Here is a 12,360-nt window from a genome sequence, read left to right on the forward strand (position 1 = left end):
GGATTTTAATGTAGTAAATATATTTTTAATTCGTCATTTTAGTATATTAAACAAAGTGTTTTTATCTTAGGTTTTTACTCCTTGATTTTAAAGTATGTGAACAAAGTGCGTTTAAATTGACTTATCCTCCTCGAGATCCTTCTTACACCTCCCCGTGGTGAGCAGAGGACAACAGTCATACACATGTTATGATTCACAATTCATATCATTTGTACAACTGGCTAACGGACGAGGTCAATAAGGATTCTTGAAAAATAAAATTTACCTGTAATTTACCTGTAAAAAAAATCGGCGCAAATGAAAAGAAAAATCGGCGCAAATGAAAAGAAAAATCGGCGCAAATGAAAGAAAAATTCGGCTCAAATGAAATGCAAATTTGCGCAAATGCAAAACGCCGCCAAATACGTCATTTAACAAAGAAAAACAGTTTGCCTTATTCTCTCTAATGTTTTATTAGTCGCCTCGTAACTTTAGTAAATATGTAACAGGAAAAAAACTTAATACAAAAGGTAGAACGATCAATTTTAAATTTTTTGTACTGGAACAGTTTACTTATGGAGAAGTACACAAAGTAGTGTTAAAGTAACGTAAAATAAAGTCAATATTTAGTCGTTTAAGTGGTGAATAGAATTATGGTCCTTTGGAGCAGAAATGGAACAACTTAACGAAGTGATGGCAACAGTGAAATTAAAGCTAATGCCTTCTTTAACAACGCACTTTATTGGCCAATAATGAAGCCAAGTGATTCAAAAGGCTTGAACATATCATCAATTTTTCACGACGAATCAACATGTGATAATAAGATGAACGCAGATAATCCTTCTTTAGATAAGGAAAGTCAGTGTGAGTGTCATATCTCCGATATTGTTGATCAATTAGGGACCGGTGACTCATATTCCTCTTATGCTATGCTTATGCAATAGTCATTGTTCCTGTTAAAGTGGAATTGAACACATCCAGATCGCATGCTGTTGAAACATATACATTTTAGGACACTGAAGAAGTGTTTAGGTTGGGTAATATGGAACTTGAATAGACATGAGGCGAATCCAGAAACGAATGCTTTGGTGGTGAATAGGGCACAGCGTACAGTAGTTCAAGTACAGGATCACAATAACAGACAGACAGACAGCATTTTTTATTATAGTGTCACATATCAATACAGAACAATATCATACATCATAATATAAGTATAAAAATACAAATAAAAATTTAAATCGAAGCTAAAATATCAAGCCATGACTGACTTATGAGACACTTGCTTAAAAACTTATTCTAACATTCATTTACAAATGAATAAATTAAACTTTAACATAGATCGACTGTTTTGTAGGAAAACAAGTTATTGCAACTTATATAAATCCCTTTCCACTTTCCACTTTCCACTTTCAACTATAAATTGACGACAAAAAAAAGAGAACTCCATTAAAGACAACTCAGTCAGAAATCTACTTCGTCAAAATTATCTCCCCATTACGCCAGTTAATTTTCACAATCGTAGAAATGGAAGCCATTGTAGGGATGACGCGCTGCCAATTTTGCTCTCGGAAACCGATAAATATATCCGCATAGCACCATTACGATCCTTATATGTCAGTTGTATTATAAAAGACAAATATATCTACTTGCTAATGAGCATCAGTTAATGATCTTGTCTGCATTGATTCAACTTAAAACTATTGTCTAATCGGTTGTCAGGTGGAATTAAAAAAAAAATCATAAACGTTTAAAAAAATTCTAATTAAATATTTCGTGGAAGGGCAGACTAGATTTTTTTAGTGGTTGAAGACTATAAACCTTAGTTAGTCGGAGAATGCTATGCTGTGGTGAATACTTTAACGAAGAAATACATGTATCATTTACTATTGTACGTGGAGTTGAACTCCTACAAAATCAGTTGCCCCACGAGAATTTGCCTAAAAAAGTGACATTTAGATTTTGAAATGGTTCTATTAACAAACCTACAAGTTCAAATTTACTTTTTATTCGGTCAATGGGTATGAATGTCGTTCTGGGCGGCGTGGACGCTGTTCGGTGTTGATAGACATCTTAATAAATCTAAAAACCTCATATTTTCATTTTGTCATGCGTGAGGGGATCGGTTCTCATTGAGGACATCGTGAATGCGTGAGGGGACTTGAAATCATATCGTTATATACAAACTATCAATCGTTGAAAGTTGCCTTAATATGGTTAGAGTGTTTATGAAAAAACAAATTTGTGTGCATAAATAAAAATTATGAGATAGAAGTTTGAAATAACAATAAATCACCGAGTTTTCTTTTTATGAAAAAAAGTCTAACCAATAAATTTCAAATATGTGTCCAAATTCGTGGATTTGGGAAAATAATCGGTATAGTTTACTACCACAATTTGATATTAATTAATATTGTAATTTTCATTGTTATTGATACATGTTATATCAGTATTGCAAATCTAGTTCTGAGTTCTGTCTATCCTATTTTTGGGATAGTGTTTAAGAAATTCATATGTGACGTCACTTTGTGCGTTTATGGTTTTGGCTAACTCGGCTGTGAGTTTTTATGTGCTGGTTTATGTTGTTTTATGTATCCGTTTTATTGTGTAGTTAGTCACCACTTCGATTTTATCATTTATATTTATTATATAGTCATTTTATAAAACATCACTGGTTGCAAAATTATGAATTATTCGAAATTAAAAGGATGTTCCTATTCCAGGCAGAAACTCTAGCCGTATTAGGCATAACTTTTGGGAACTTTTGGTCCTCAATGTACTTGTTTTGGCTTTCGAACTTTTTTCATCTGAGCGTCACTGGTAAGCCTTGTGTGCACGAAAGACACGTCTGAAGTATAAGTTTTTTTTAAACCTGGTACCTTTTGTTAGCAATAATTTGAGTGTTTCACTGTCCTATATGTTCTCTCATTTATATGTATTGTAGTCCTGTCATGCAATGTTGTCTTTAAATGATATATTTAGCATTGTCGTAGAAGCGACAGGTTTGGCATGCCACAAAACCGGGTTCATCCCGACATTTATCTTAAAATGTCCTGTGCCAAGTCATGAAAATGGCCATTGTTAATTGTAATTCGTTTCTGTGTGTGTTAAAGTTTAATGTTGTGTTTCTGTTGTGTCGTATTTTTCCTCTTATATTTGATGTGTTTCCCTCAGCTTTAGTTTATAGTCCGAATTTGTTTTTTCTTAATCAGTTTATGAATTTTGACAACGGTTTACTACTGTTGCCTGTATTGGAGACATATTTGCAATTTATTGGTTAGACTGTTTATTCATATACAGAAACTTTGTGATGTATTGCATAAATCAAAATATTCAAACAAATATCAAAATTTGTGTTTTCGCGATCCATTTAAAAAAAAATACGCAATACAAGGGGAGTTAACTCTTTTCGTAAAAAAATATATGCTGGGCTGATATGAAAATTTTCAACTTTCATTTGTAGCTTGAAACAAATCGTTGACAAAATTTTTCCTTTTATTGTTCGTAAAACCTATCTTCCCACAATGTATTTCAAAATTATATCTCATTAATTTTGCTTATGCACACAAATGTGTTTTTTCATGAACAATCTAACCACATTAAGGCAACTTTCAAAGACTCATAGCTTGGATATAATATTATGATTTCACGTCCCCTCACGCATTCACGATGTCCTCAATCAGAACCGATCCCCTCACGCATGACATAATGAAAATATGAAGTTTTAAGATTTATTAAGATGTCTATCAACACCGAACAGCGTACACGCCGCCCAAAACGACATTCATACCCATTGACCAAATAAAAAGTAAATTTGAACTTAAGGGTCTGTAATTAGAACCATCTCAAAATTTAAATGTCACTTTTTTAGGCAAATTCTTGTGCGGGAACTGATTTTGTAGGAGTTCAACACCACGTACAACAGTAAATGATACATGTATCTCTTTGTTCAAGTATTCACCACAGCATAGCATTCTCCGATTTTCAATATTTTGATCAGTCGAATAAGAAAATTGCGATTTAGAAATGTATATACCTTTCGAAGCGGTGACAATTGCTCCACTCAAGCACAACCGGAAAATCCTCTCACGGTTTTCATTGCAGAACCAAATGTTCTGCGTGTGTAGATTACCAGCCGTGTTTAGTTAAACATTTTTAAAAATATTTTACTTTAAATCTTAATACTTTTAAAATCATGACTTTAATACCTATAAGTTTCAAAATTCAAACTTTGACGTCTCAAAGCTGAATTTCTTCTTATATAGCAATCATTTAATTGATGTTATGCCAACGTGGCTTTCTTTGTCACGATTTGATAAGAAATTACATAACATGATTATTGTCCGAAATAAGGTCAAAATATTGTATAAGAAAATGTCCAATATATAATAGAGAGGTCACTTTGACTTTGGTGATAATAAACAATCTTTAAATGACCGGAGAACTGTTTGCATTATCCAACGGTATACATAGGGATTAACAAAATCATTACCTTTCTTATTTATATAAAATGTAATTAATAATTGTAACGTCACCTATGTTCAAAATGTATGTCAAATATCTGTCACAATAGTACACTAAAAAAACGTTCAAATATATTGTAAGCAAAATGGCAAATCACGGAGATTGAATGGAGTCAGGTGATTTTTTTTATTCTTTATGAGATTCCCACTCTGTGGATAGCTAGTTCTACAAACAACAAATTGGACATGGTAAATTCTTTATAATTGATCTCGAAATCAGGAGCCATGGACGTTTTTACGCAAAATTGCCAGAGTAAAACAACAGTTACCACCTATTTGATTCCATCAAAAGCCAAAGGAACCCTTTCGTACCTAGATGGGTTTCATTTACTTTTTTTTTCATACAATATATATACAAAGGAAAATTACTAGATTTATTTTGGTAAAGAAGGATTTGTTTCTCGTGCTAGTTGATCGGATGTTTGCCAGTATTGTATTACGACATAGTTAATATAAAGTTGAAGCTTATTAATTTTTCAACAAAATTAAATCATCTTTAATGCACTATATGCTGTTTAACAATTTGCTTAGCTTATATCATCTGGAAAGTTTGTTTTCCTTTTGTAAGTCATTAGATATGCAGAGAATATCAGGGAGAATACCTTAAAAAATATTTATGAATGTTAGTATTATACACTTAAGCATTATATGAATAAATGAATATAAAAAAGAAGATGTGGTATGATTGCCAATGAGACAACTCTCCACAAGAGACCAAAATGACACAGAAATTAACAACTATAGGTAACCGTACGGCCTTCAACTATGAATAAAGCCCATACTGCATAGTCAGCTATAAAAGGCACCGAAATGACAATGTAAAACAATTCAAAATGCGAAAACTAACAGCCTTATTTGTTTAAAAAAAATGAAACTTATTCATGGAGATCAGCAGATATTGTGACACGGCGTACTCTTTATAGTTTTATTATGTTTTAAATTTGTTTATATTGATTTCAGACATGGTAGTTATAAACTATTATGGGATATTTTAACTAGGAGCATGGCAACGTACAGTTACAGAATAATTAAATATCGTACAAGATGGAGTAAACTGTTATCGCTAGAACATATTCAGTCTTTAATTGAAGTAGAACTCTGAAAGCGAAATTTAAAAAAAAAAAATGGTTTCTAATAGCATTTTTTCAGTAATCACGGATATTTTCAGATGCGATTAGCTTAGCTGGTGATGAGTATACTGTTGAGGTTGATAAACAAAACAATCGTTCATAAAATGTGAAATTAATATGAAAAAGAAGATGAACGTATCTAAATTGTCGGAGTCTAAATCCACTTAATAAGCATTGTCAGTCTTTAAAAAATACATTTACTGGAATGCCTAAAGGATATCCAGACAACAATAACATTTGACAGATTATTAAATCGGGAAGTCCTAAATAACATTTACAAAAACTGACATTAAATATCCATGTGTATTGTGTTACATTTTAACGTTGTGTTTCTTTCCTCTTATATTTGAGTGTGAATTCTATCAGATTATTACATGGCATTTTTCATATCGCATGAATTATCAGCCCTAGGATCAAAATCAGCACAAGAGCCGCATGGCTCGAGGGCTGATATTGACCGAGGGCTGATAATACATGCGATATGAAAAGTGACATGTTATGATCTTTTCATCATATGCTTCAACAATGGAGAAAAATCAGAGATTCATATGTTGATCCTTTTACATGGTTCCCAAATAGAAGTTCAAAGAGTGAAAAGTTCACGGATGTCTGACCCCAAATTTAGTACATTCGATATGAATTCTTTTTTATCATATGCCTCAACAGAGAAGAAAAACATTTTAATATGGACGAAACGACAAAAAAACAATTCAAAGTATATATAATGACACTGTTTTGAAAAGTCAACTTTTTTTAAAGTAACTTTCTAGATTATGTTTGAAACTTTTAAAAAATGCATTTGTTTAATAATTTGATTGTTGTTTTTTTTCTTCATTATTTTACAAAATAAACCTTCCAGTATCCAAATTATTGTTTTGTATACTACTTTGTAATGTTTTTCAGTGTAAACGTAGCATTGAGGTGTATTTTCCGGAATTTGCCGAGTATCACCGGAATGCCATGCGATAAAGTTACGGAAAGGCATGCGATAACACTCGAAGCATGTGATAAACTTTTCATATCAGCCCGCTAAGCACCAATTCGAAAATTAATTAAAACGTTAATTAAATGATATTATCATACAGTAAAAAATTTATGTTATTTAGTCGTATATGATAGACATTATTATAAGACGTGTCACGGTACTTTTCTATCCCAAATTCACGTATTTAATTTTGATGTTATATTTGTTATTCTCATCGGATTTTGTCTGGTGCTTAGTTCGTTTCTGTGTGTATTACATTTTAATGTTGTCTTGTCATTCTCCTCTTATACTGGGTGCGTTTCCCTCGGTTTTGGTTTGTGACCCGGATTTGTTTTTTTCTATCGATTTATGACTTTTGAACATCGGTATACTACTGTTGCCTTTATTTACAGTCTTCTATATCGCTATATGAAAACCTCGTTCAGAAAACTAAAAAAAAAGACTTTATAAGCAAAATGGTTAATCATGGAGATTGGGGAGAGCCAGGTGATTTCTTTCTTTTTTTGATGAGGTCCCCCCTCTGTGAATAGCTAGTTCTACTTACAACAAATTTTACATGGTTATTTCTTTATTATTGAACTCGAAATTAGGAGTCATGGACGTATTAACGCAGAATTGTCAGGTAGAAACAATTAACAACCACCCCTATTTGATTCAATCAAAATACAAAGGAAACGATGGGTTTCATTTCACCTTTTTTTTCTTTTATAGAAATATATACAAAGGGAAATTACTCGATTTCTTTTTTTGGTACATAATAACTTGTTTCTCATAATGTAATATACAGTTGAAGCTTATTCATTGTTTAACACAATTAAATCATCTTTCATGCACTATATGCATGGCTTACATCATAAGGCTAGTTAATATCTTAAAAGTATATATGAATGTTATCATTATACACGTAAACATAGTACAGTCTGTCTAGATACATATATAGATATATATTAAAGGTGTCATACTGGCACAAAACCATTTAACGTCATGTTCGAAATGTAATATTAAGGCATGGAGTTAAAGAGGTTACGTTACGTGTGGCATGACATTGAATTTGTGTTTGCAATTGCTTGAGCTTAAATGTCTATAAAATATCAAAAGACTGTATCACATTTATATCCCAGATATACACAGCCCCATCAATCCAAGAAAATATCATTTTATATATGTACTGCAAATATCCATTTTATTCTATTCTATTTTATTCTCTAAAATAGAATTAAAGTAATTGCACTGGGTATTATTCACTATGATTCGGAACTTTCGATAACACAAGAAATACAAGACCACCTGTACATATTCAGGATGTCATTATCCTGTCAAGCTATAAGAGTAAAACTTGATGACCTAGAAAAAAATTACAGCGTGTACGTACATTGCCAAAGGAGTATTATGGCAAGCCGTTCTCGTCAAAACTATGTTTAAACCCTTTTTTCGAAAAAAAAATAAACACACTGAGATTTAAAAACCTAAAATAACACACTGAGATTTAATAAAATAAAAAACACACACTGAGAATTCAAAATTACACACTGAGATTTAATAAAATAAAAAACACACACTGAGAATTCAAAATTACACACTGAGATTTAAAAAAAACCACACTGAGATGAAATAAATTGAAAAACACACACTGAGAATTGTTAATTACACACTGAGATTTCAAAAATACACACTGAGAATAATATGCAAATTACTGATGAATATTCATGAGATGAATAATTCAACAGATTAATATCTTGATCTCAAGAATTCTTGTCATTATAATGAAATGCGATTCCTTCAACCAACATTCGTAATACATTTCAAGACTTAACATCGCTCATATTCATAAGTTTGTTGCCTATAATTCAGATTATTACTACCAGTATATCGGGATTTTTTTTAAAACTTAAAACCGTTTAAGCATGGGTCCCTTTTCAAAAGTCTTCCAACTGTTACCCTGATTTCGCAAGGTAATCTTTTATATTTTTGTTGCGTTTATATGCTATAATAGACACTTTAAATTTATTATTTTTTTTTTTAATTTCACTGCATTCTTTGTTTTTTTGCAGATTATTACAATGTTTTCTTATAATATTAATAAAGTTGATCACCATTTGGTTATATTTTGTAATAAAAGTAAGTGGGTATTTTTCTTGTTCTTGTATTTCTAAAGTTTTTTTATAAATAATTTGGAACCGGCAAATCGAAGGACTAACGAGTTATGTCCCCTAGTTGTTTTAAGCTTGTAATAGATTCAGATTAAGTATGCTAATTAGATATGTGCGCATAAAAAGTGCGCACAAATCTCAGTGTGTAATTTTAAATTCTCAGTGTGTAATTTCAAATTCTCAGTGTGAAATTTCAGTTTATTTATTCTCAGTGTGTCTTTTTGAAATCTCAGTGTGTAATTTTAAATTATCACTGAGTGTGTAATTTTCAATTCTCAGTGTGTGTTTTTCATTTTTGTAATCTCAGCGCGTCTTTATGAAATCTCAGTGTGTAATTTTTAATTCACAGTGTGTAATTTTTAATTCTCAGTGTGAATTTTGAAGTTTTTAAATCTCAGTGTGCTTTGTTGTAATTCTCAGTGTGTAAAATTTTCGAAAAATGGTTTAAACATAGTTTTGACGAGAACGGCTTGCCATAGAGTATGTCCGGTTTATGATTTAGCCCATGAACGATTTCTGTTTACATTTGTCACTCGTATAAAAAGATAAGTATTCTCTGCGCGACTGATTTTTCCACTTCACATGATCTTTGTAATACTTCACTTGATATTTTTCCACTTTGATAAAGCCACCTTATTATATCAGTCATTCAATCTTTGATTTTACTACAGATTTAAAAAATCAACTACAACGTATTATACACTTTTGTGAATTATTGACAACACATCAAATATGGATATTCTACAATTATTAGATTGTTCTAAACGTGTTTTAGTCGTTGGAGACGTGATATTGGATAGATATATCTACGGGAAATGCGATCGTGTAGCTCCTGATAACGCTGTCCCAGTTTTAACCACATTATCCAAAGACTACGCACTTGGTGGAGCTGGTAATGCCGTTTGTAATTTGATAGAGATGTGTTTATTTGTTGATTTTGTCACAATTATCGGCGACAAAGATGAAGTCATAATCAATTTACTAAAGGATAAGGGCATAAGTGAAGATGATGTTTTAAGATGTCCTAATTACCGTGTTAAGGTGGTCTCAAGATACATTGCCAAGCGTCATCAATTTTTGCGAGTGGACAAACATGTTGATAGTCAAGTAAAAGACGAAACTGAGAACAGACTTCGAGACCTCATAAAGAACAAGATGGCTGCCATAAAGTATGATGCTATTGTTCTGTCTGACTATAAAAAGGGGGTTTTGTCTGAAGAGATAGCAAAAGAGATAATTTCTGAAGCCAGCGTTCTAGGAATTCCCACCATTGTTGATCCAAAAAGAGGAAACTATCAACGATTTCAAGGGGCAACGTATATAAAACCAAACAAAGAAGATGTAAGCTACTTAATGGACATTAGTGTTGTTCCAAAGAGTAACATACCCATGATCTGCAAACTATTTTGTGAACGTTTCAATATAGAATATTGTATTTTAACATTAGCCGAAGATGGAATAGCCTTCTACAAGAAAGATGAGAGCGATGGACTACTATTTGGGGTTATGCCAACACTAAACAATGTAGAGGTAGTGGATGTATGCGGTGCTGGAGATACATGTATAGCTGCTATCGTTTTTGGAGTATGTCATCAATGGCCTTTAGACAAGATTTGTAACTTTGCAAACATGTGTGCAGCTAATGTTATAGACAAATGTGGAACAATACCTGTCAGGATGATAGATATAATTCATAAAGTAGTGTACAGCCAAAAGGAACTTGTAAACATAAGGCGTCTTATTCCAAAAAAATCAACTATTGTCTTAACTACAGGGTGTTTTGATTTATTACATGATGGTCATATAGAATCTCTTCGTGAAGCAAAAGACCTTGGTGGTCTTTTATTTGTGGCCTTGAATTCGGATGTATCCGTGAAGAAAAACAAAGGAGATAAAAGACCAATCATACCTCAAAAAGATCGCTTAACTATGCTTATGGCTACAAAGTATGTAGATTTTGTTGTCATGTTTGATGAAGAAGTTCCGTATTGGATTATAGAAACTCTAGACCCAGATATTTTTGTGAAAGGTCCAGATCGTACAGAGGCCGATCTACGAAAGCGTTTTCCTAACATTAAACAAATACACATTACAGACAGTAAAGGTATATCAACTTCCGGTATTATAGAGAAAATACGAAAATTATGAGCATTTGATAACCACTTTCTGCAAAGATGTCATGCACAGGTTTATGCGGGTAACTGCCAAAGTTCTTTTTGTCATGAAACTACATAGACACAAATCTTATTTGTGTTGGCATTGAACTTTAACAAAACAAATTAGCTTTATTCGTATGTTATAACGCAATATATTATTAGTTTTGTATAACAAATGACAAGACTTTATCAAAGTTTGAATTATTGTTTAGGGGGATTTCCTCTCACCAATAATGTTTAACGTTTAATATTTAAAAGCCAATAATGTATAAGTACCGAAACAGATGAAGATCTGTATGAACAAAAAGCACATAAAATTATAACCAAATTAATATAAGGTCAACCTTGCCTGAAGGAGTTGACACCTACGTTTCGTAATGATTTATAAATTTATGAACGGACAATTTTAGAAAGGTTTGTTATAAGCCATGACAGTATGTTATAAATCATGTTCGTACCGATGTACAGTTGAACATGTGACTATTAATATTTCCAAATACTGAGGTGACAATAATCTTTGGGACTTATAGTTCACTGGCAACGGTATCGAACCAGTGTGATTTGTTCAGGGAGAGTCATATGTTCAATTGTATTTATAAGAGGTAGACCGAAAACGGCAGATAAAAAAGTGGTACAGCAGCATTCGTCATTTTAAAAATAATTTAGAATAAAACTTTTTTTTTATGATGCAATCGTTACAACCTATCAGATAAATTGCTGTCATATTTCCAGCATATCGGTATACACTACAATAATTGCAGTCTGTGTATGAGGTCAATACGAAGATATATCGTCCAAAAGAAGAATGTCGACCTCGGACTTTATCCTCAGTCTTGAATACTTGTTAAAAGTCGATTTATGCTCGCATTAAAAGCCACAATTATAATATATATATGTTAGCTTTGGGGTTAATATATTTGTTTGTTGTTAGCTTACTTCTACATTTTCTTGAGATAATATCTTATCATTCACTGTTATCACCAGTGTTCAGATATCATGCGCATGATAGATTTATAAATATCGCTTTCATTAACTAGTCGATTTTTATCCAGTCTGTCTGAAAAATCGTAAATATATTTCCCTACTATTTTATATTCTTTCAATTTTAAATCTCATCACCTGACTTTATCATTTCGGTCTTAAAAATGTAATAAAACAGCTCTACATCTGGAGAACTACATAGTACGGGGCGCCGAATGGGACTCTTGTGGTTTTGTACTCAAAATTCAATTTTGTACGAACAAAAGTGACTTTTGTTCAACAAAAATAAGTTCAGTTTAACAAAATTTGTATCATACTACAAATTTAAAATTTTGTCATACAAAATTATCTATCAGCGGACAAAAGTCACTTTTGTCATGACAAAATTCATTTTTGCTACACAGACTTGAATTTTGTTACCTAATTTGAAAATTGGGCGACAAAAGTCAATTTTGTATT

The 12,360-nt window shown here is 32.0% G+C and overlaps 1 protein-coding gene across 1 annotated transcript; it reads left to right on the plus strand.

The window, feature by feature from the left end:
- Nucleotides 1-9,496: 9,496 nt before the first annotated feature.
- Nucleotides 9,497-10,912, plus strand: LOC139511044 (bifunctional protein HldE-like). Its single transcript, XM_071297614.1, has one exon. The coding sequence runs from the start codon at nucleotides 9,497-9,499 to the stop codon at nucleotides 10,910-10,912; it is 1,416 nt and encodes a 471-aa protein (XP_071153715.1).
- The last annotated feature ends 1,448 nt before the right edge of the window (nucleotides 10,913-12,360 follow it).

This window comes from Mytilus edulis, chromosome 2 (assembly GCF_963676685.1).
Source record: "Mytilus edulis chromosome 2, xbMytEdul2.2, whole genome shotgun sequence".
Taxonomy (NCBI): domain Eukaryota; kingdom Metazoa; phylum Mollusca; class Bivalvia; order Mytilida; family Mytilidae; genus Mytilus; species Mytilus edulis.